The sequence below is a fragment of the Dipodomys spectabilis genome, unplaced genomic scaffold (assembly GCF_019054845.1).
Source record: "Dipodomys spectabilis isolate Male_0828 unplaced genomic scaffold, ASM1905484v1 ptg000001l, whole genome shotgun sequence".
In the NCBI taxonomy this organism is placed as follows: Eukaryota; Metazoa; Chordata; class Mammalia; order Rodentia; family Heteromyidae; genus Dipodomys; species Dipodomys spectabilis.
This window is the reverse complement of record NW_024870678.1, coordinates 31,910,772-31,936,212: the sequence shown is the minus strand read 5'-3', so window position 1 is coordinate 31,936,212 and position 25,441 is coordinate 31,910,772. Positions and strand designations below refer to the sequence as shown.

Genomic DNA, 25,441 nt, shown 5'->3' with positions numbered 1-25,441 from the left:
CATCTGTATACACCGTACCTTTACTGATACGGCTCTATTAGAAAGATCGTCCATAATATCCAGGGTAGTAAAGTTCCAGTCGCAGTGGCGCGTTCCAGCATCTGTTTATTTTATTCCTGTTATGCTGTGGCATGGGCTGCAGCTGACAAATGCTGACTAGTAGATTCTAAAACAGGATGTGTCATAAACGAATGCTTTGACCCTTGACACTCACCTGTAAAACAGAGTCTAGCAGAAGTCAAGCGCGGGGTCGGAGTGGGAGGGAGAGTACCTGGGAAAGACACAAATGCACACATTGTGGTGCTTTTCGGGTCTCCTCACCCGGGAGGCAGTGCGAAGTGCGCAGGCGCGTCCTCGGACACTGACCACGCCTCCTCGAGGACCACAGCCTCTGCCGGCCACACCCCCTTGTCTGTCTCTAGCCGACGCGCGCTCACGCCGCCTGACGTGCTCGTTCCCGGGGCGTCGCCCGGCGTACGCCCGAGCGGCGGCGGAGGCTGCCCCCGGCACCGGAAGTCACTCCCGTGGGTTTGACTTCAAATTCTCCCGGAGCTGTGGCGGCGCCGGGAGGTGGGGTGGGGGGGTGGGTAGGGGCTGTGGGTTGAAGCCGGCAGTGCTGGGCCGGCGAGGGCGAGGGGGTGGTGGAGGTTGGGCAGGCCGTCCTTCCTCGCCGCCCGAAGCCCGGCTCGGCCCTTGCTCCTCCGCCCGGCTGTGGGCGGCTTCCCGAGGCGTCTCGGCCTCCCTAGGTGAGTGCTGCGGGACCGGGCCCCCGATGGCGGCCGGCCGGCCGGCCCGAGGACTGTGGTGGCCTGTGGTGGACGTCCGTGGGGGTGGCCCGCCGTGCACACTGCCCTTGCTGTTGTCGCCGGCCCCTGCGGCTCAGGTGACCAGAGTCCCCTCGGTCGGGCCCAGCCGGGCCTGTGGGCGGGGGCCGCGGCCCGTCTGTCTGTGGGCGTCGCCAGGTGTTTCAGGGTCGTGGGGGGGGGGCGGCCCTTTCCAGAATCCGTCCACGTCGCCCACCTCGAAACCCCGACAGCTCTCTGGCAGTCCGTGGTGTGGGCGAGATGTCACGTCGCGGCGGGGGCCGGAGCCCGGCGCCCTCCGCAAGGCCGCGGGCCCCTTCTGAATGGTCTCGGTGGGCGCGGTGGAGACCATTTCACACCCCCGCCCACCCGCCCGCAGCTTTTGCTTCACGGGGTAAAGGGATGGCCCTGCTAGAGACAGTCGTGATCCGTAAGTGCCCCTGGCCCTTACATAATAATAACCACAGTTCACTCCCAACAGCGAATCGCCCTTGTTTATAGTAACTCCTAACTTTTAGTAGCATCGCCGTGCTCCCTTTCTCCGAGAACGCTCTTGTTGTGCCTTGTCCCCTTAGAAATCAGATCTTCAGCCACTGCTGGAAACATTACTGATATTTTAGAATGTGTAAGAAAGATCAGTCATCTTAGCAGCTGTTGAGAAACACTCTTGTAATGTTGTGTGGGCTTAAATGTCTCAATGTCTCGCCCTATTTTCTTTTCCGAAAGAGATTATTTTTGCAATCAGTAAATTCTTACACCAGGATACAACGAGCAAACTTTTGTTTCATGCTAACATTTGGCAACTTAAGCCTACATCATGCCTTAAAAAAACAAAAGCAGTGCTGGCTCATCAACTTTCAACATTGTTAGACCGTGAAGAGTTGTATAAAGCTCCATGCTATTCACTATTCAAAAAGCCATTATATTTTTATAAATTCAGTGATAAACCTGCTGTATATAGCCTTGAAGGGATTCTGTAACTTTTTTAGTAAATTAGCATCTAGTTTTCATATCCCTCAGACGATCATCTTGAAAATTGCTTTGGGCCTATTGTTACCTTGAAAGTCACTCAGGTTGTTTTACTGCAATACCTTGAGGAGGATGCCAGGTTATTTTTTGTTTGCTTGTTTTGGGCAATACTGGATTTGAATTCAGTCCTGCTTGGAAGACACTTTACCCCTTGAACCATACCCCAGACCTTTTTGCTTAGGTAATTTTGGGCATTGAGTCTACCATTCTTCCTCCAAGATCAGCCTGGGACCATCCCAATAGCTGGAATCACAGGTGCTCACCGCTGTGTCCAGCCTGTTTGTTTATATGAGTGTCTCAAAACTTTTTGCTGGGGCTGGCCTCAAACCTCCACCCTTCTGATCTCCACCTCCTGAGTAGCTGAGATTATATAGCCTTGATCTATCTTGCTCAGTGCTAAGTTGTTTTTCCTTTCTGGTCCTGGGGCTAGAACTTAGCTCCTGTCCCTGAACCTCTTTGTGGTCAAGGCTAACAATCTACCACTTGAGCCCCAGCACCACTTCCTTTTATTTTTGTAGTTTATTGGAGATAAGATTCTCATAGGACTTTTCTGCCCAGGCTGGCTTTGAACCATGATCCTCAGATCTCAGCTTCTTGAGTAGCTAGGATTATAGGTGTGAGCCACCAGCTCGCAGCCTACACAATTGGATTTTATGGTTATATTTTGAAATAAAAAGTTTAGATAATATTTTTTAAACATTTTTAGGTTTCCAACAGTGAAACTGAATTTTTTTGTTTGTACTTTAATTACATTCTAGGCTTGTTTCAGAGTAAATAGATAAATATCTTAACATTAAATTTCAAGAATTTCATGTTTTAATTGTCTTATTTCAGTCTTTAGCTTAATCTTTGCAATTCAGCTTACTATTGTCATCATTTTATCTTCAAAGAAATTCCTTGCTACTAAGGTGGTGCTTAAATATTTCTTGTATGAATGACCTATGATCAGTATAGTAAAAGCTGCAGTATTGGTGAAACCCAGCCAAAGATTTCATAAAAAATGTAAATGGATGTGGTGTCTTTTTGGTATGAAATACTGGAGGGCCTAGAATTTATTGCTTAGGGAGAGCAAAAAGATTTTAGGATTATGCGGGGTGTTGGTGGCTCATACCTGTAATCCTGGCTACTCAGGAGGCTGAGACCTGAGGATCACGGTTCAAAGCCAGCCTGGGCAGGAAACTCCATGAGACTCTTATCTCCAATAAACCATTCAGAAAACTAGAAGTGGCACTGTGGTTCAAGTGGTAGAGCACTTGCCTTGAGCTGAAGAGCTGACTGATAGTGCCCGGGCCCAGAGTTCAAGCCCCACGATTGACCCCCCCCCAAAAAAATTTTAATACTTAGAAATTTAGATATAGTATCTTTTTTTCAGATTATTTTGATCACTTATAATTGAGATTTTAATCATTAAATACTAAAATTAGGATTTTAGTATTTTAAAAAATGTTACTTGAATTAAAACTTTGTTGTATCTTGCTGTTTAAATAACAGTATATTACATTGCCTAAGATTATTTTTCACTAATAATCTGTATAGCCAAGATTTTAAATTGTGAAGTAATCATTTTTACGTTTTTTTTTTTTGGTGGGCTGGCCAATACTAGGGCTTGGACTCAGTCTGGGCACTATCCCTTAGCATTGAGCACTGTACTCACTTTTGTTTTTTGGGGTTTGTTTAGAGATTGCCTAAGAAAAAGAATTAGCTTTTTCTTCTTCTTTTGTGCTTGTACTAGTGCTAGAACTCAAGGCCTGGACACTGTTCCTTAGCTTTTCTGTGCTATGCTGGTGCTCTGGTTACTTGAACCATAGCTCCACTTCTGGATTTTTGATGGTTAATTTCAGAGTTTCAGATTTGTTAGCCTTCCAACAGGGATCTTAGATCTCAGGCTCTGGAGTAGGATTACAGGCAGGAGCCATTAGCACCTGCTGAAAGAATTATTTTTCTGTAGCATTTGGTGAACTAAGTACTTTTATATATTGTATCTGTGAATACATTGTTTCTTTGATAGCCAGGGGTTTTTCCGGTCTTTTGTTATGATGTGGCCTTGGACTGATTTTTTTTTTTTTTTTTTGAGTCCGGTTATGGGGCCTGAACTCTGGGCCTGAGCGGTGTCCCTCAGCTCTTCAGCTCAAGGCTAGCACTCTACCACTTGAGCCACAGCGCCACTTCCAGCTTTTTTTTTCTGCTTATGTGGTGCTGAGGAATCGAACCCAGGGCCTCATGCATACAAGGCAAGCACTCTACCACCGAGGCACCTTCCCAGCCCTGGACTGATTTTTACATTTGTATTTCTTAGAAAAATTTCAGCTCTTTGGCTGCTAAGGAATTCATGTGATTAAAAAGGGAAGTTCAAAACATATAAGCTTTAAAGAAGTCCAGAGTAATTAGCCATTGAATCATGACTATCAAAATAAAACGTGAAGATCACCTGTATATATAAGTAACAATTGAATGTAATCTATTTTATTTTATTTTTTAAAGTGGAAGAAAGGATAGACAGATCTGGAGAGGGTCTATTAAGGAAAAGAGAAAAAGAAATGAGAGGCCTCATATCCAAGCCCAGCCAGGTTCTCTGTATACTTTCAACAGCTGTCCCCAGTTATACTCTTCCAACACTGTTGGCCAGAGTAGTGTCCTGCTGCTGGGGCAAGGATGGCTTCAGAGCAGAAGGAATTAATTGAGAATCAAGCAGTAATCTTAGCTTGATAAGGATGTGCTGAGGATCAAGGAATGTGAGTGTTAAGGGTCAGGAAATGGTCCAAGCTATCTTGTCTTTGTGGTTAAGACAAGACCAGTGGCTTACACCTGTAATCCTAGCTACTCAGGAGGCTCAGATCTGAGGATGGAGGTTAGAAGCTATCCCACAAAGGAAAGTCCATAAGACTCCAGAAGTAGAGCTGTGGCACAGTGCCACCCTTGAGTGGAAAAGCTAAGGGACAGGGTAGGCCCAGGACTAGCCCCAGGATAGTTCAAGCCCCAGGACTAGCATCGAAAAAAGAAAAGCAAAACAAGAACCCTCTTCACTATTTAACTGAGGACTTGACTTAGTAAATGGAATATGTCATGTGTTAACACTAAGTAACCCTAGCAGCTCATTCACCACTGTTTTGGACTTGCTTTTATTTTATTCTCAGAGTCACAACTGTAATCATTGCCCTCCTCAAAACATGCAGTGGATCCGTGGCTCAAGTGGTAGAATGCTAGCCTTGAGCAAAAGAAGATCAGGGACAGGCATAGCCATAATTTAAGCCCCAGGACTTGGAAGAAAAAAAAAAAAGAACATACTTCTAGTGCTATATCTATGTCCATAGCCACATATCCATACAATCTAACTGCTAAGATTAGACAAACTTCTCATGTATAAAGGGTTTCAGAAAGGATAAACTTAACATTTATTGAAGACTTACTCTTTGTTAGGTAGTGTGGTATCAATATCTGTAGTCTGGCCTTGAATTCAGATTACCAAGTGCTAAGATTATAAGTGTGCTGTCACACTTGGTACCAGGTGCTGTAGACAATTATTCTTTACTGTGAAATTTGTGCAAGTATTAATATATTAATTTTATTTATTTAAAAACAGGCTTAGAAAAACATTAAAGGACTTGGCCAATGTCTTTTAACCAAGATTTTTTCTAATTTCAAAACACATATGCCTTCTACTTATTCGTACTTACTCCAAAATGACATCTAGCATCCAGCACTGTGTCTGTAATATTAATAAACTTTGTGTTAAAATGTCAAGGCCAGCTGGGTGCGGTAGCCTATATCTAAAATCAGAGATTGGGAAGATTGAAGTTTGAGGCCAGCCTGGGCAAAAACTTAACAAGACTCCAACCAATTAAAAAAAAAAAAAGCTGGGCATGATGGCATATCATTGTTATCCTAGCTACCTGGGAAGGGACAGTATAAATAAAAAAAAAGTGTAAATAGAAAGATTGTGGTCAAAGCCACTAGAAAATAAAAAGCTTTATCTCTAAAGAAGAAAATTAGCTGGACAATTAGAAAATACCTGTTGCTAGAGAGTGGGCCTGTTTCCCTGAACACATGGGCAGATATTTAGCTATTGATCTATATTCCCAGTCCAGTGGTAAGAAACTGTGTATTAGTCTGCTACTACTAATCTTGCTATACTTCAACTTCCTATCATTGACTTGGCCTCAGATAAGCAAATTCCAGTGTAGGATCATAGAAATATAAAAAAAAAGAAAAGAGACGTCTCCAGAATTCCACATAAGGAATTTTATGATAAGGAAGTGAATTAAGTCCCAAGGAACTAAAAAAGAATGATTATAAAAGAATAATCAATGAAATTAAAAAGGACACAACCAATGGGAAAAAAAAAACACCTGAATTAATTCTAAGACAATAAAAATGAATGACTGAATGAAATAAGGAAGACAATGCAGGATATGAAAGAGGACTTAGTTAAAGACAGAAGTCCTGTGAAAAATAAAATTGAAATTCTGGAAAAATCAAATGAAATTACAAAAAACAAAACTAAGTTGATGGTTTCACCCAGAGACTTTGGTAGAAAAATGAGTTTTGTCTTGAAAACTCATGGTAGATGATTAGGACATAGACTAAACTTAGTCTAGTAGAGATAAGACTATAAATGTAGAGTAACTATAGACATACTTTAAGATGAAAGTCATACCAGAGGACTTCACCTCAGGAAACATTTATTTTGAACTGAGAAATTCCTTAAATAGATGACTGAGAGAACTAAAACAAGACAGATATTTCTTTAAGAATGGGAAATGTTATCTGTCTAGAGGCAGAATGTGTCCTATATGGTTGTGAGTTTCTTGAGGAAGCCCTGAAAAGTCTACTTTGAAAAAAATGTTTATGGTATATATTTCTATGTGTATAATGTTTCTTTCTTTTGAAGGGTACATTGGAGTATGAGTCTACTTATGATTAGTGAGAATGTGAAATTGGCTCGTGAATATGCATTGTTGGGAAACTATGACTCTGCAATGGTGTATTATCAGGGAGTTCTTGACCAAATGAACAAGTATCTATACTCGGTCAAAGATACATACCTCCAGCAGAAATGGCAACAGGTAAGAATCATGTCTGCTGCAAATTTTAATAGTATTCATGAGAAGATTTAGATTTATCATTCATGTTTCATATACACACAATATGATTTATTACATGGATTTGTATACAGTGCTGCTTGAAACATATTAGTAACGGTCCTTTTTACTTTCTTTTTTTTTTATTTTGGTCGGTCATGGGGCTTGAACTCTGGGCTTGCACTCTTCAGCTCAAGGCCAGCACTTGAGCCACAGCACCACTTCCGGTTTTCTAGTGGTTTATTGGAGATAAGAGTCTCATGGACTTTCCTGCCCAGTCTGGCTTTGAACCATGATCCTCAGATCTCAGCCTCCTGAGCAGCTAGGATTACAGACATGAGCAACTGGCGCCCGTCTTGAGCTCTTTTTAAATTATCTTTGTCTGTGTGTGTGAGTATGCATAAACTCAGGGCCTTAGCCTTATGCCTAAGCATACCATGAGCTGACCCTCTATTACTTGAGCTATATTCTATTACTTGAGCCACACCTCCAGCCTAGCCTTTTTTGCTGGTTAATTGGAGATAGAGGTCTTTAAACTTTTCTGCTAGGCTGGCTTCCAACCTCAATTTTCAAAACTTAGCCTCCCAAGTAGCTAGGATTACAGGTGTTAGCTACTGTTCTCAATTTATTTAAAACCTTTTTTTGGCATTATTTAATTGTATAAATGGTTTTTGTTGTGATATTTTACATACATGCATATAATGTACTTTGATCAAGGATCTCAAGATACGCAGTTTCAAACTGGGATCCACAGAGAGAGCTTGTCTGAAAAAGGAAAAGTTAAGTAGTATAAAAGCTATCAAGGATTGCAAAAGTTTAAATTCATAGCTAATTATTTTTCCTTTTCTTTCTTTTTTTTTTTTTTGGCTGGTCCTGGGGCTTGGACTCAGGGCCTGAGCACTATTCCTGAGCTACTTTTGCTTAAGGTTAGCGCTCTACCACTTGAGCCACAATACCACTTTCAGCTTTTTTTGTAATTTATTTGAGATAAGAGTCTTATGTACTTTCCTGCCTTAACTGGCTCGAACTGTGATCCTCATATCTCATCCTCCTGAGTAGCTAGGATTACAGGCATGAACCACCAGCACCATATCTTTTCTTTTTTGTGTGTGTGGGGCTGAGTTTTAGTCAGGTTCTTGTTCTGTCTCAGCATCCTGAGTGTTGGTTTAGATTACAGGCAATATGCCAGGACAAACTTTTCAATTTCTTATGCAGTTAAAGAGCTGTAACTCAGTCACAGTTTAATTACCCAGGATATTTAACTTGCTTTATTAGAATTAATTTTGCAGTTGAAAACAAAGAATTACCCATTATTAAAAATTTGACAAAACATGTGGGTATGGTTTGCATAGGTAGCTATATTTGATATCAAAATACAAGTTTCTAACATCTTTAACAAATAACCCTAGTTTAATCTTGGTTGATATAGTTTAAAAAAATCTAAAGAGCTTTACTCTTTGAAACCAGGTTTGGCAGGAAATAAATGTGGAAGCTAAACATGTAAAGGATATCATGAAAACACTCGAGAGCTTTAAACTAGATAGCACTCCCTTGAAAGCTGCACAGCATGAGCTTCCGGCTTCTGAAGGAGAAGTCTGGTCTTTGCCTGTACCTGTTGAACGAAGGTAAGTAAGGATATTTTAAGCCAACAGCTCCAAGAATTGATAGAAATGGTCATATGAATCAGGACTGGATGGCAGAGAGGCTGGGCTTGGAGGAAAGTATTGACTAAAAGTCCTATTATAGTTTTTTGTTTTTAATAATCATTGTATATTGCATGTCTTTGTGACTTAGTCCAAGAAATGACATTTTGGCATAAATACAGTTTTGTGCTTAAGCATGAAGTAGTGGAAACAGTAGCCCATTATTAGCAGTCCAATACACATTTGGTTACTTCTACTTAGAAAAAACAATTGTTGTACATCAAAGATTAATGAAATATTAGTCTGATTGCTGAAAAGCAAAAAAAAAATTATCAGAGAAGAGTTTTATAAATCAAGTATAATACAAATACTGAATTTACATTTATCCGTTGGTATATGCAATCTGATATTATTTAAGTATCATAATTATGTTTCAATTAATATTTTCTGCCATAGAACTGGAGATTAAATAAATACACATACATACACATATATATGTATATATACACAGATATATATACTTGTATGTACCTACATATATACATGTGTGCAAATACTTATGTGTGCGTATATATTCATATATGTATAAACATACATGTATGTATTTGTATATATACACACATAAAATACCTTCTGCAAATTCTTTTAAGTATTCATAAGTGCTTACATCATTTTTTAAAATTTATTTTTGCTGGTTCTGGTCCTTGAACTCAGGGCCTGCATGCTGTTCCTGATCCTCTTTGTGCTCAAGGCTTGAGCCATGGCGCCACTTCTAGCTTTTTTTGAGTAGTTTATTAGAGATAAGAGTCTCATGGGAACTTTTCTGTCCAGGCTGGCTTCAAACTGTGATCCTCAGATCTCAGCCTTCTTAGTAGGTAGGATTACAGGTGTGAGCCACTGGCGCCCAGCTTTATATCTTTTTCTTATAGAAAATGATTAAATTATTAATTGAAACATGACAATTATACCTAAAATAATACCAATTGAATATACCAATGAATAAATGTAAATTCAGCTTTTGTATTATTTTGATTTACTTTTTTGTAAAACTCTTCTCAGATAATTCTTTTTTGTTTTCCAGTAATATTTCATTCATAGTTGATGTACAACAATTGTTTTTTCTTTTTCTGTCTTTCTTTTTTTTTTTGTCAGTCGTGGTGGCTGAACTCTGGGCCTGGACACTGTCCCTCATCTCTTCAGCTCAAGGCGAGCACCCTACCACTTGAGCCACAGCACCACTTCTGGCTTTTTTCTGCTTATGTGGTACTGAGCAATCAAACCCAGGGCCTCATGCATGCGCAGCAAGCACTCTACCACTGAGCCAACTTTCCAGCCCAACAATTGTTTTTTCTAAGTAGAAGTCACCATTACCTTAATTATTTCTGAACTATAACTATATTGCCTTCCTCTTATTAAATCACCACAGCAGTTAGGTCAGGTTTAAATTTTTGATTTCAACATGCTGAACTTTGTACAGTTGGGTTTTGTAGTTTTTGCCTTTATCCATATTTGAATCATGATTTTAATGGTCTTGTGTTCAGACCTTCTCCAGGACCTAGGAAACGTCAGTCTCCTCAGTATAGTGACACTAAACCACATAGTAACCGCCCAAGCACAGCTGTCAGAGCTTACCGTCCATCTGCACAAAATCATCACAATGACAGAGGAAAAGCTGTTCGTTGTCGTGTAAAGAAAGAACAGAATAAGGGAAGAGAGGAAAAGGTAAATGTTCTTGATTTTTATGAGTGAAAAATTACTTTTTAATCTTAAAAATGCTTAAAAAGTAGGCAAGTTAAAAACAGTGAACACTACAAAGATTTAAGATCCAGTGATCATCAAGATTTGGTAATCAGTTTCCCAGAGTTGTTATAAAACCTTTGTCAAACTACACTTACACTAGAATTTTTCCCATTTAATATATTTTTGGTGCTGGTTTTTTGTTTTGTTCTTCATTTTCGTATTGGTCCTGGGGCTTGAACTTGGGGCCTGGGCTCTTCCCTGAGCCTCTCGTGCTCAAGGCTAATACTCTGCCACTTGAGCTACAGCACCACTTCCAGCTTTTTCTGTTTATGTAGTACTGAGGAATCAAACCCAGGGCTTCATGCATGCTAGGCAGGCACTCTACCACTGACCACATTCCCAGCCCTTTGGTTGCTATTTTTAACTTTGGTTTGATTTAGCCTGGCACTAGTGGCTCATATCTGTAATCTTAGCTTCTCAGGAGGCTGCGATCTGAGAATTGTGATTAGAAGCTGCAATCTTAAATCTCCGATTAATCAGCAAAAGGCCATGAGTGGGAGGGTGACTGAAGTGGTAGAGCACTGGCCTTGAGTGAAAAAGCTAAACTGACACAAACACAAAACATAACAGGCTGATAGATTCATTACACTTTGCAAAAAAGTCTTAAGAATAGTATAAAATCAAATAGTATTTTAATCTAGTTTTACCATTTGTCTAGTTGAATCCTAAATACATATCTGATATGTCCTCATAGTTAAGATGGAGGTTTTGTATTTTGGTAGGGATATCATCAGCCATGATGTTCCCTTTCAGTGTATCACATAAGAATGCATAGTATGTTTGTCCTTACTAGTGATCAGTTGAATTACTTGGTAAAGGTGGTGTGTGCCAGGTCTCTCCACTATAAAACTGTTTTATCACTATTTCTTTTTTTCTTTTGGCCTTATTGGGGTTTGAACTCAATCAAGGCCTTACACTTGCTAGGTTGGCACTCTGCCACTGAGCCACACCTCCAGCTCTTTTTGTGCTGGTTATTTTCTTTTTTCTTTTATCTTTTTTTGGGGGGGGGAGGGGGTCCGGTTGTGGGCCTTGAATTCTGGGCCTGCGCGCTGTCCCTCAGCTCTTCAGCTCAAGGCTAGCACTCTACTACTTGAGCCACAGCGCCACTTCTGGCTTTTTTCTTTGCTTATGTGGTGCTGAGGAATCGAACCCAGGGCCTCATGCATGCAAGGCAAGTGCTCTACCACTGAGCCACCTTCCCAGCCCCTTTTTTTTCTTTATTGGTCGTGGTGCTTGAACTCTCGGCCTGAGCGCTGTCCCTCAGCTCTTCAGCTCAAGGCTAGTGCTCTACCACTTGAGCTACAGCACCACTTCTGGTTTTCTGGTGGTTTATTGGAGATAAGAGTTTCACAGCATTTCCTGCCTGGGCTGGCTTTGAACCGAGATCCTAAGATCTCAGCCTCCTGTGTAGCTAGGATTACAGGCATGAGCCACCAGCGCCCAGAATGTGCTGGTTATTTTAAAGTAAAGCCTGCTTTATACTCATTCAGGTGTGGCTTCAAGCCTCCTACTTGTGCTACTTTGTGTCCCTAGCAATGACAGGCCACTAGGGATTACATGTACCTAACACCCAGCTGTTGGTTGAGATGCAATCTCTAGAACTTTTTTTTGTCCTGGGCTGACCTTAAGCCTCTGGCACCAGGCTTGTGTAGAGGATTTTAAAGCCATTCTTCCACATCTAGTCCCTGAATAACAAACTTCTCTTACTTTTCTTTCATCCAAGAATGTTTTGATTTCCTATATATTCCTAAAGAATTTTTTTTTTTTTTGCCAGTCCTGGGACTTGAACTCAGGACCTGGGTGCTGTCTCTGAACCTCTTTGTACCAAAGGCTAATGCTCTACCACTTGAGCCAGTGCCACTTCCAACTTTTACTGAGCAATTTATTGGAAATAGGAGTCTCACGGATTTTACTGCTGGGACTAGCTTCAAACCAGTCTTTAGATCTCAGCCTTGTGACTAGTTAGGTTTATAGGCATGAACCACCAGCACCTGCTCCCAAATGATATTTTTCATGACTATAGAATTCTGAGTTGATAGCCCTTTTTTTTTAAAATTTTTTAATTTTTTGTTTTTTTTTTAAGCTCTTTTCTTTCTTTTTTTTGGGGGATGGGGGGGACGTGGCGGTTGGTCATGGGGCTTGAACTCTGGGCCTGGGCACTGTCCCAGAGCTCTTTAGCTGAAGGCAAGCACTCTACTATTTGAGCCACAGCGCCACGTCCTATTTTCTGGTGGTTAATTGGAGATAAGCCTGGGCTGGCTTTGAACTGCGATCCTCAGACTCAGCCTCCTGAGTAGCTAGGATTACAGGCCTTAGCAACCGGCACCCTGCTAAGCTCTTTTCTTTGAACACTGGAAAATACTGTACCACTTTCTTCTGGACTCTGCTTTCTTTTTTTTTTTTTTGGTCCAGTCATGAGGCCTGAACTCTGGGCCTGGGCGCTGTCCCTCAGCTCTTCAGCTCAAGGCTAGGGCTCTACCACTTGAGTCACAGTGCCACTTCCGGCTTTTTTCTTTTTGCTTATGTGGTGCTGAGGAATCGAACCCAGGGCCTCAGGCATGCAAAGCAAGCGCTCAACCGCTGAGCCACCTTCCCAGCCCCTGACTCTGCTTTCTAAGGGAAAAAAAATCTGCTTTCAATAGAATTCTTTTTCCCTACTTGGGTGTGGTGGTAGATCTATAATCCCTGAACTAAGGAGACCAAGGCACATCTATAATCCCTGAACTAAGGAGGCCAAGGCAGGAGGATTGTTTGAAGTTAACTGTTATACACTAGACTGTCTCAAAAATAAGACCACCAGATGTTACTGGCACACCTCTATAATCCTAGCTACTCAGGAGACTAAGATCCCAAGGAGCAGAGTTTGAAGCCAGTCTGGGCAGAAAAGTCTGCAAAACTCCATCTCCAAAATAACCAGCAAACAGCTAGGCATTGCTTATGTGATAGGGTGTGAAGACCTGAGTTCAAATCACAAAAGTAATAAACAAAAAAGTTAAAAGGAAAAAGATATCAGTTGAGTTCCATTTTATTTCTGATTCACAGAAACTTTCAGTACATAGTTTTTCAAGGAATCAAAACTCTTGATTTTTTTTTTCTCCTGACATAGAACAAATCACCTGCTGCAGTTTCTGAACCAGAGACAAATAAATTTGATAGCACAGGATATGACAAGGACTTAGTAGAAGCTTTGGAAAGAGATATAATTTCTCAGAATCCCAATGTCCGATGGTAAGTTATATTACAAAATAATTGGGCATGATTATGGTTTTAGAGAGGGAAAATGAAACAAATATGGATGTATACTAAAGATTGTCCTTGAGGATAGAACCAGTCTTTGTGGTATTTCAGAACATACCATGGAATGCTACATTTCCACTTAGGTTCTACTTCTTTTTCTTTTTTTTTTTTTTTAATCTACTTTTTCTAAGGTTTTTTTTCTTTTTTTTCTTTTTAATTATTAAGTTATATATAAAATGGCAATAAGAGCACAGAGATTTTACCTTCTTTTTGAGGTAACCTTTGGTAGTGGTTTATTTCCTATTAGAGCACTGATTTTCAGCATTTTAACATTATATTTAGTCAGATATGTAACCTTTCAAAACGCATTTAAAAAGCTCACTTTACCACAAAGTTAGGTATTTTGTGTTAAAACAATAATGATAACTAGGTATACTTGTGAGTTATAGTTGAGAAGTTTTTGGTATTCATACTTGTACAATGAAACATTTTTGCAATACAATTGCCACACATATCATTAATAATATTCTAATGGTTGAGTTGACTTCAGACTAATTTGTGATGCTTTTAACTTCAATATTTATCTCTCAGAGTTTCAGACCTAGGCAGTGATGGCTCATGCCTATAATCCTAGCTACTTAGGAGGCTGAGATCCAAGGATAATGGTTCAAAGCTAGCCTGAGCAGGAATATATGTGAGACTCATTTCAAATTAACCACCAAAAAACCAGAAGTTGAGCTGTGGCTTGACTGGTAGAGAGCTTGTCTGAATATCTTGACTCTGAAATGCTCCATTTAGCAAAAAGCGGGGCAGGATCCATGGCATAACTGGTAGAACACTAACCAAATGAACAGGAGGCCTTTAATTCTGACCCCAGTACTACCAAAAGAAAAAATAAAAAAGAAGAGGAAAAGGATATGTGTAGGTCTATGTTCTCATGAGCTAAGCTGAACATCATTCTTGCCAAGAACTGCAGACAGAGAGTATGCTCTTTGTGTTTACTGGAGGACACAGTAGGTCAAACCACAGTGTGATAGTTCACTAGTGCTCACCTTCTGTTCACAGTGTAAAATCATGTAAAATAGCAGTGGTTCTCAAGAGACCACAACATAGGGTCAAATATATAACCTACAAACTTAGTTGATAAAGTATCTTCTCTTTCAGGGATGATATTGCTGATTTAGTAGAAGCTAAAAAATTGCTTAAGGAAGCCGTGGTGTTACCCATGTGGATGCCAGAATTCTTTAAGGGCATTAGGAGGCCATGGAAAGTAAGTCTATTAATTTTAAGAATCACCTGAGTAAATGACCATAAATTGACTCAGAGAGCCACTGTTTCTTCATATTTGGGAAAGCAGAGTGAGAAAAACTAAAAAGTGTTTGTTGTTTTTGTTTTGTTTGCAACAAAAGCCATTGGAAGAGTACATGATGGCACATCTCTCTAATCTCAGCTACTTGATAGAGATGGGGAGGATTGTGGTCAAAAGCTAGCATGGGCAAAAATAAAGTGCAGTGATGCGCACCTGTAATCTAGTCAGAAAACTAACATGGGGAGTATCATAGTTCAAGGCCAGCCCAAACAAAATATTTTATGAGACCCCATCTCAACCCAAAAGCTGAGTACAGTAATTAGTTTTATATATATATATATATATATATATATATATATATATTAGTTATATATATAAATAGGAGGGGCATAATGCAGGCTGACCTCAGCAAAAAGTGACACCTATTTGAAAATTAACAAGAACAGAAAAGGGCTGGGGCATGGCTTAAGTGTACAGTGTACAGTGCCTGCCTAGCAAATGTGAGGCCCTAACATCAAACATCAGTATCATCCACAAACAGAAAAAGAAAAACATAGGTGTGTTTACAAACGATATACACAGATTTAGAATAACCATACATTTGCAGATATGACCTAGTCAGCTAGTAGAAAATAATCCATTTTCATTTGTCATGTTGCAACCTATAGTATGTATTTTTAGAATTGTGCTTTATAAATTGAGGAATAGCCAGGCATCGGTAGCTTATGTGTATAATTCTAGCTTCTCAGGAGGCTGAAATCAGGATCGAGGTTTGAAGCTGGCCTGGGCAGGCAAGTCCATGAGACTCATCTCCACTTACCACCAGGAAGCTAGAAGTTGAGCTATGGCTCAAGTAGTAGAGTGCTGGCCTTGAGAGAAAAAAAGCTCAGGGACAGTACCCAGGCTCTGAATTCAGATCCCAGGACTGACACACAAAAAATTTTTTTGAGAATATCTGTATATAATGAGTACTTTTTAAAGTTATGGGCTGATAAAAGTAAATAATAAGTAAAATCATGGGCTAGTAGGAAACTAAAAATCTTGGATTTAGAAACTATGCCAGTGGATAACTGCTTTAAATAGTTTTGTTTGTTTTTTGGTCGTGGAGCTTGAATTCTAGGCTTGGGCACTGTCCCTGAGCTCTTCAGCTCAAGGCAAGTGCTCCACCACTTGAACCACAACATCACTTCCGGTTTTCTTGTGGTTTATTGGAGATAAGAGTTTCACAGTCTTTCCTGCCCCGGCTGGCTTTGAACCTCAATCCTCAGATCTCAGCCTCCTGAGTAGCTAGGATTACAAGCATGAGCCACCGGCTCCTGGCTTTTTTCTTTGTCAGTTGTGGGGCCTGACCTCTGGGCCTGGGTCCTGTCCCTCTGCTCTTCAGCTCAAGGCTAGTGCTCTACCACTTGAGGCACAGTACCAATCCTGGCTTTCTGCTTAGGTAGTGCATGAGGGCCTCATGCATGCAAGACAAGCACTCTACCACTGAACCACCTTCCCAGCTCCACCTGGCTTAGTTTTTAAAGTCTCTTAAATGTGATAAGCAATGAAATTATTGCTATTTTTTTAAACTAATTTCTTTTATCAGAACAAAAATTCTAGTAGGTAATATATCTAGAGGTGCTAATAGCCCAGGCTAGCCTGGACTAGTCTATCCATAAAATAGCTGAAGTAAAAATTAAAATGGTGGGCTGGGGGCATGATTCAAGTAGTAGAGCATCCATCTAGCAAGTGTGAGACCTTAAGTTAGAACCCCAGTACCACACATAGAAAAAGTTTATAAAAGTTAAAAAGTCATTAAGGCAACAAAAAGCTGAGGCATGGTTCGAGTGGTAGAGTTCCCATTTAAAAGCATACCCCCGAAACAAGAATGGCTTACATTATTATATTCCCAACAGGGAGTGTTGATGGTTGGTCCACCTGGAACAGGAAAGACCCTTCTTGCTAAAGCAGTGGCTACAGAATGTAAGACAACATTCTTCAATGTCTCTTCATCAACTCTGACTTCCAAATACAGAGGGGAGTCTGAGAAGCTTGTTCGTCTTCTGTTTGAAATGGTGAGTGTGTAAGGCTGCTCTGAGAGTGATTCTTTGCCTGTATAAGGGGAGAGAATGTATTGTAATGGAACTTTCTCCAGTGTGTATCAGCCAGGCAGGATGACATTCTGCCCTGAGTGATTCCTGTGCCCCTGAAGTCACCATCCTTTTTAAACATGAGGAACTTCAGTTCCTTTCTCCTTTCCTCCACAGGTAAATCATATCTGCTAGTTTCTGACCATACTCACTTAAGAGATTAGCATTACTAATCTGTGGGTCTGAACTAATTATATGTTTGTAACTGATAAGCTTACTTATGATATAGTAAGTGCGGTATTGTAACTACCCAAAGAGGAGAATCACAAGTAGTTGTGGAATTTAGATCATCTCCAGACCAGTATACAAATGCTTTGAGGTTAATAATGACCCAGTCTTCGGGTTCATTTCTTTGCAGCTTATTTTGAGTTTCCTCTTTATTTCACCCCACAAATGTGTCAGTAGAAAAAATAATTTCTAATTCCTAGTAGTCATTTGGATTAAATTCAACCACCTTTTATACTTCAGACATCAGTAATGATCCTTGATGTTTCGGTGATTCCTCTAAGAAGTGCCTTTGTATGAGGACACAGGAACACTATCATGTAGTGACAAAGAATTGGACTAATTGTAGTGGGTGGTGCTAAGACTCTTAAGGGACTATCCTTCCTACATGCAGAGTAACCATTTGGATTATCTGTTTTCTGAAAAAGCTTCCTTCTGTTTCAGGTCTCATCTTCTTTCCTTCCTCATGGACAATTCATAAGCCAGTAAAGTTTTACAGGTTCTTAATAGCTTATCAGTAGTCCGTGGCATAATAGGAAGCTAATGGAGAATATGTTCAATAATTTGGAAATAACTTGTTTGTTGTTGTTGAAAAAAGTATATTGAATACAGGCATTCCATAAAACATAAATAGCTAAATAAGAATAACTGTGCTATATAACTGGTAAAGGTGGGCAATTCTCCCTTTTTCTGAGCCCTGTTTGCTCTGAGTCCATTAATATAGTTTGCCTGTGAAACGATAGGAAGGTAAAACAAGCTAGTTCCCTGCTTAATGCAAAGTGGGACACAAGGGCTTCTCAACATTACCTACTTAAGAAACATTTGGTATATTTTCTAAGTTTAACCCTCCAATTCTATAAGAATGATATTTATGAAAATATTTTCTTCGGTAGGAAGAGATGTCTCACTATGTGTTAGTTTGCTTGTTTGTTTTTTCTCTCTGAATTGAGCGCGTTGGCAAACTAAGCCTGAGTTCTATCCCTAGCTGCACACTTTTTATAGTAAGGTTTTGAAGGGTACAACAAAGCACTTTTACTGGATTCCCTGGACCTTCTAGGGAAAAAACTTAATCATTGTTAAGCAGTAAATCATTATTTGTCTACAGTATGTACCTTTGGTTGTACACCTGAGCACTAATGGCATGCTATAGGTGGTACCTCTGTTAATTTGCCTCAACATGAATACTGAGTTACGCCTGAGGCCTATATATTAAATTTGTTTAAATTTTGTCAATAGCTCCAGGGTTTCCGCAGGACGTGGTAACGAGCATGGCTGAATAGTATCCCTTAAGTTTGGTTTTACTCCTTAACTCCATTTCTTGCTCAGAATAACAGGGAACATTATCTGATCCATTAAGAAAGATGTAATTGATTTTTGTTGTTTTGTCAAGAACTTTTGTCAGAAACCCAGTTAGCCCTAGCCAATTTGATATATATCAGGTGGTAGTTTTCTTGAAGTCAGGTCATTCTATTCCCAGTACTTGAAAAAATTAATCTTATTAATTTTGGTGCAAATTGAATTTAAAAATTTTTTTTTTTTTTTGGTCGGCTGTGGGGCTTGAACTCTGGGCCTGGGCGCTGTCCCTCAGCTCTTCAGCTCAAGGCGGGCACTCTAACACTTGAGCTACAGTGCCACTTCCAGTTTCCTGGTGGTTTATTGGAGATAGGAGTCTCACGGTCTCTCCTGCCCGGGCTGGCTTTGAACCGAGATCCTCAGGTCTCAGCCTCCTGAGTAGCTAGGATTACAGGCATGAGCCACCGGCACCGGACCTGAATTTTAATTTTTATTGATGTAAATTACGCTGGTAGGTCGGTTCCTAGCTATAATTTTTTTTTTTTTGTCGATTCTTGAACTCTGGACCTGGGCACTGTCCCTGAGCTCTTCAGCTCAAGACAAGTGCTCTACCACTTGAGCCACAGCACCATTTCCAGTTTTCTGGTGGCTAATTGGAAATAAAAGTCTCACAGACTTTCTAGCCCGGGCTGGAACCACGATCCTCACATCTCAGTCTCCTGAGTAGCTAGAATTATAGGTGTGAGCCACTAACACCCGGCAAGCTATAATTTTGATTAAGAATTGTCTTGGATACTTTGATGAAAGTTCATTATGTCCATTTCTTTAGAAGAATAAAAATTTTATACATAATATTCAAGTAATGACTCCTTTATTTAATTGGCTGGGTACCAGTGGTTTATACCTGTAATCCTAGCTATTCAGGAGGCTGAGACCTAAGGAATGTGGTTTGAAGCCCCCTGGGCAGGAAAGTCTACAAGACTTATTTCCAGCTAACCACCAAAAAAGTGAAGCTGTAGCTCTACCAGTAGAGTGCCAGCCTAAGTTCAAACCCTAGAACTGGAACAAAAGCAACTAAACTAAGCTTGGTAGAATACTCTGTGATCCCATACTTGGGAAGCTGAGGCATAGGATCCATCAGAGATCTGAAGCTAGCTGAAGTGAGCAGTGAGACCCTGTCTCCTGTCTTAAAACCAAATTTGGAGGGAACTGATGACTTAGAATTCCAGATTTCAATTAGAAAAGAGAGTTGGATTTAAATATTTGAATTTTCCCATTAAAGTAAAACTTAATCCATATTTTGGAGGCATAGTGTTTTCAATTAATTCCTATTAGAGGATTCTAAGGTTAATAATGATGAGGATTCTAAGGTTAATAACGATAAGAATTCATAGCTCCAAGAATTGATAGGCTAGTGGAGAACAAGTGAAGAAATGGAGGACTGAACATGACCAAAGTACTGTGTGTGAATATATCATAATGAAATCCACTGCTTTATGCAATTGATACTAATAAAGGAAAGAATTGGTATACCTGGTATGATATTATGCTCAGTCTGCAATGCTCACTTGCCACTGTGGACTTTTAAAAATGCTTTCTGTTCATCTAAATTGTTTTCTAGACATCTTGGTCATCATTTTAGGTTTAAATTTCCTTGTGTAATGATTCCTTCCTAACTCTCAATATTTGTTTTAATAATGCTTCACAATAAACTCCAGTTACTGTAGTAATTGTTTCCACAACCTCCTTAAGAGAAGGATGATACTGCTAAGACCTATCAGTCAACTTAACCGAGACCTAATACTTAATGGGTCAGATTAATCTTCCCTGTTACTTTGAGCAAGAAATGCAGCTGATGAGCAAAATCAAGCTTAAGAGGGATACTATTCAGCCATAAAAAGGAATGAACTGAAGGTGGGTGCTGGTGGTTCACACTTGGAATCCTAGCTACTCAGGAGGCTGAGATCTGAGGATTGTGGTTCAAAGCCAGCCAGGGCAGGAAAGTCTGTGAGACTTTTTATCTCCAGTAAACTACACAGAAAAATCCAAAGTGGTGCTGTGGCTCAAGTGGTAGTAAGCTAGCCTTTAGCCAGAGCCCAGAAATAGCACCTAGGCCCAGAATTCAAGCCCCAAGACTGAGGCGATAGAGGGAGCGGGAGGGGGGCAAGGAATGAGGTACAACAACAAGAATATGCTAAATGAAAGAAGCCAGATACAAAAGGACTTTTATTTTGTGATGCCATTTATATGAAATACATAGATCCTAGATGATTCATATTTGTGTATGCAGGGTAGAATATGGCTGTCTCTTTAGGCCACTAATGACACACTGTGAATATACTATGAATTTTATGATATGTGAGTTGTCTCAAACCTATTAACACATATAATTGATTCTTATAATTAACTACTTCAGAGCTGTAATCTTAGCTACCCAAGAGACTGAGATCTGAGGATCATGGATTCAAGCCAGCCCAGGCAGGAAAGTCCCTGAGACTCTTATCTCCAATTAACCACCAAAAAGCTGGAAGTGGAACTGTGACTCCAAGTCACTGCCTTGGTATAGAAAGTTCAGGGATAGCAACCAGGCCAGAGGCCCAAGACTTGTCGCAAATGCAAAAGAAAAGTCAGTCTGATTAGTTTTTTGTAGAGCATTAGAACACTTACCAATATTTATGAGGATTCTCCTACCATAGTTGGAAGAAGCAAATTGTCATATCATGTTTCTGCATTAGAAGCTGTGCTTTAGTGGTTCTCGTTCTTTCCTTGTCCCCCAGTATCGGGGCAAGAGGGAAAGGAGCAGCGTGTAGCCTTCCCAGCTACTTCCTTCCTTCACCTTCCCTTTTCCCTTCCCCTTTCTTCCCTCCTCCTTTGTTTTGGTTGGTTGTGGGGCCTGGGCACTGCCACTTAGGTTTTTCATCCAATGCTCTCGTTCTACCACTTTGAGCAACAGTGCCACTTCTGACTTTTTCTGAGTAGTTCATTGGAAATAAAGAATCTCACAGACTTTCCTGCTGGGCTGGCTTTGAACCATGATCCTCAGATCTCAGCTTTCAGAGTAGCTAGGCATGAGCTGCTGGTGCCCTGCTCTAGCAGCTCTAAGGGGTAAACCATAGTGTTTCTTTTTTTTTTTTTTTTTGTCGGTCGTGGGGCTTGAACTCTGGGCCTGGGCGCTGTCCCTCAGCTCTTCAGCTCAAGGTGAGCGCTCTACCACTTGAGCTACAGCGCCACTTCCGGTTTTCTGGTGGTTTATTGGAGATAGGAGTCTCACGGTCTCTCCTGCCCGGGCTGGCTTTGAACCGCGATTCTCAGATCTCAGCCTCCTATGTAGCTAGGATTACAGGCGTGAGCCACCAGCGCCCGGCCCAACCATAGTGTTTCTTAACAGGGAGGAGATGGCAGGGAAGCAACTTGATGTTACCTATTTTCTTTCTTTAGGCTCGATTTTATTCCCCAGCCACCATATTTATTGATGAGATAGATTCCATTTGCAGTCGCCGAGGGACTTCTGAGGAGCATGAAGCGAGCAGAAGGGTGAAAGCAGAGCTGCTGGTTCAGATGGATGGTAGATACAAACCTCTGCAAGGATTGACCTGGGGTGGGAGGATAGTGTGTCCTGCTCTACGCCTAGTGCTAACCTATCCAATGCATTTAATCAGTGTTCATAACTCCAGATGGGCCAGAGTGCCTAGAGATTTTATGAGAATAAATATGGTACACTGGCCATAGTGACGTGTAAGAAATTATGGTCATTTATAGGATATGCTTGAGCATTTGTATTTACTGGTCTCATTTTTATCCATGGAACTGAAGTAGAAATGCATTCAGGTAAGTTGGCCTTAGGAAGGGTTATGTATATATTTGAAAAAAGTTAAATCTATTTTGAGTCATTACGTACTACTAAAACTCATTTTCCCTTGCTTATCGATTGACATATCTGTAATATCTCTCATTATTCTTCATTTCAGGTGTTGGAGGTGCCTCTGAAAATGATGACCCTTCCAAGATGGTTATGGTTCTGGCAGCTACAAATTTCCCCTGGGACATAGATGAGGCTTTAAGAAGACGTCTTGAAAAACGAATCTATATTCCTCTACCATCAGGTATTGTCATCTAAATCTTGTCCGAAAGTTCCTGTTAATCCATTTATGTGATAATCTTCCTTGAAAAGACAAAGTAGGCTGTTTTTCCTTGTATTTCTTGGTAATTTAAGGTGCAGAAGGGAATATACCTCTTGACATTTTAACCAACAGAGTTCTAAAAATTAGGAAACAACTTATACTGGACTTGAGAAAAAAATAATACACTGTGCTTAATGGCTTACATTTTAAAATGTGTTTCTACCATTAGCAAAAGGCAGGGAGGAGTTACTACGAATAAGTCTGCGTGAGCTGGAATTGGCTGAGGATGTTAACCTTACAAGTATAGCTGAAAACATGGAAGGTTATTCAGGTGCGGACATTACCAATGTGTGCAGGTATGTATTATGTGGAAACTAAAGATTTTGTGAGTAAAAACTTCTATATTATGAAGTTTTTATGCCACAGTAAGATAGATAAAGAGTAGAGCCAGGTATGGTGGTCATGCCTGTAGCCCAGCAGTCAGGAAGTTGAGACAAGAGGATTTGGAGTTTGAGGATAGACTGGCTACATGCTGAGGCTCTCTTTAAAAAAAAGAAATACAGCCGGGCGCTGGTGGCTTAGGCCAGTAATCCTAGCTACTCAGGAGGCTGAGATCTGAGGATCATGGTTCAAAGCCAGCCGGGGCAGGAAAGTCCGTGAGACTCTTATCTCCAATAAACCACTAGAAAAACCGGAAGTGGTGCTGTGGCTCAAGAGGTAGAGCGGTCGCCTTGAGCTGAAGAGCTGAGGGACAGCGCCCAAGCCCAGAGTTCAAGCCCCATGACAGACAAAAAAAAGAAAAAAGAAATACAGATCCATGTGACAGGGTTGCAGGTGCTGGTAAGATATTTGAGTATCTTGCATGTGAGTAAAGTATCTTTAGTTTACTTGAAAGCTGTTTGTTCATGAAGCTCATATTAGAACAATTGGGTAAAAATGAATTATCTTGGATTTAAAGTTATTGGTGCATTTCACTTTATTGGTATTTGGGAAATGACTGTGACATACCCACAGAGCACAGTTAACATTTGTGTGTGCAATGAGCATATCCTAATGGGGTGAGAACAGGAGTAAAACAAAAACTGACTTCAGTCCTGTTGATGTAACTAGCTTGTCCTAATCTAAGTCTTGGCAGAAGCCTCTTAGCACTGGCTTCCTGTCTCTAACATGAGCTCAGCACTAGATCAGAGAACTTGTGCACTTGTGAGGCTGCTAAGTCACTGTCCCTTGCCAACCTGGTGGCTGCAGTTAAAGATGAGTCATTAAATGGAAGACATACTTGAGTATGAAGTTATATAGTAGTGAGTGTGAGGCAAAGGAGAAATTACCTGATTCAATCATGTGTTAGCTGGGATTATAAAGATGTACGTACTACCATACCCAGCTTGTTCTTTATTTTACTTTTGCTCAGGCTAGCCTCACACCAGGACCCTTCTTTTCTATACCTCACTCACACAAGCTGCAATTACAGTGCTACCACATCCAGCCATTCATCTCTTCTTATAGAGCAAATACCTAATTTTCTAATTAATGTAATCTCTTCTGTCTGTGATGCTTACTCTTTATTTTGCACTCATAATAATACATGCATATTTTTTATTCAATCAAAATAACAGTTTTTGGCTTTCTTTTTAACTTAAAACATAGGGATGCATCCTTGATGGCAATGAGAAGGCGTATTGAAGGTCTGACCCCAGAAGAAATCCGAAACCTTTCAAGAGAAGAAATGCACATGCCCACAACTATGGAGGATTTTGAAATGGCTTTAAAGAAGGTGTCTAAGTCAGTATCTGCAGCAGATATCGAGAGATACGAGAAGTGGATTTTTGAGTTTGGATCATGCTGACATCTCACATGTACACTGTGAGAAACCCACCTTAAGTCTTTTTCTGAAAAATTAAATGTAGTGTTTCATTGCACTGAGTGCTATATTTTTTTAAACTTTCATAATGGTAACATTGAAAAATTTCTTATGATTCTGAATAAAGGCAATTTTTTAAGCGGTACATTTCTTTCACTTTTTTTTTTTTTTTTTTTTTGGTCGGTTATGGGCTTGAACTCTGGGGCTGAGCGCTGTCCCTCAGCTCTTCAGCTCAAGGCTAGCGCTCTACCACTTGAGCCACAGTGCCACTTTGGCTTTTTCTGCTTATGTGGTGCTGAGGAATCGAACCCAGTGCCACTTTGGCTTTTTCTGCTTATGTGGTGCTGAGGAATCGAACCCAGGGCCTTATGCATGCAAGGCAAGCATTCTACCACTGGGCTACCTTCCCAGCCCCTTCTTTTTCTTTTAGCACTGTCTGATTTCCATGTCACTGACCACAGAGGTTAGAACACAGGTATCTTTTTTAATGGAAAATTAACTAGACAAGTAAGTAGCTAAATAAAGCATAGATTCCTATCCTTCCGGCATTGTGTCATGGTAGCTTCCCTTGTCTTTCTGGGAGAGTAAGACTCTTCACTACAGTGTGAATTTAAAGGAGGAAAATAGGTCCAGTCTTGTCTGAGCATTCTGCCTACATAAGAGGCTGTGTTATGTGTAGGTAGGTTTACATTGTACTGTAGCCCAACATGCCAGTGAATAGTATTTTTTAAAAAGTTACTAAATGGCCTGGAGTATGGGTTTAAATAGAGGCTGTTTGGCAAGCATGAAGCTCTCTCTTGGCATACCAAAAGGAAGAAAAGGAAAATTCCTACTGAAAGGTAGTAAATGAAAAACAAGTTCATAGTATAAAATTTTTGAGGTAAATAATAGTAAAAAAAAAAAAACCCAT

The 25,441-nt window shown here is 40.4% G+C and overlaps 1 protein-coding gene across 2 annotated transcripts; it reads left to right on the top strand.

Moving 5' to 3' along the window:
- The first annotated feature begins 596 nt into the window (after positions 1–596).
- On the top strand, positions 597–24,676 carry Katna1 (katanin catalytic subunit A1). 2 transcript variants are annotated; one of them, XM_042677162.1, is made up of 11 exons: positions 597–746; positions 6,725–6,895; positions 8,378–8,535; positions 10,095–10,275; positions 13,460–13,581; positions 14,755–14,860; positions 16,798–16,956; positions 21,988–22,114; positions 22,518–22,652; positions 22,900–23,026; positions 24,318–24,676. In XM_042677162.1, the coding sequence occupies exons 2-11, from the start codon at positions 6,734–6,736 to the stop codon at positions 24,514–24,516; spliced, it is 1,476 nt and encodes a 491-aa protein (XP_042533096.1). In that variant the 5' UTR covers positions 597–746; positions 6,725–6,733; the 3' UTR covers positions 24,517–24,676. The 2 variants fall into 2 exon arrangements, with proteins under 2 accessions (XP_042533096.1, XP_042533022.1); XM_042677088.1 differs by having other exon boundaries at positions 6,721–6,895.
- The last annotated feature ends 765 nt before the right edge of the window (positions 24,677–25,441 follow it).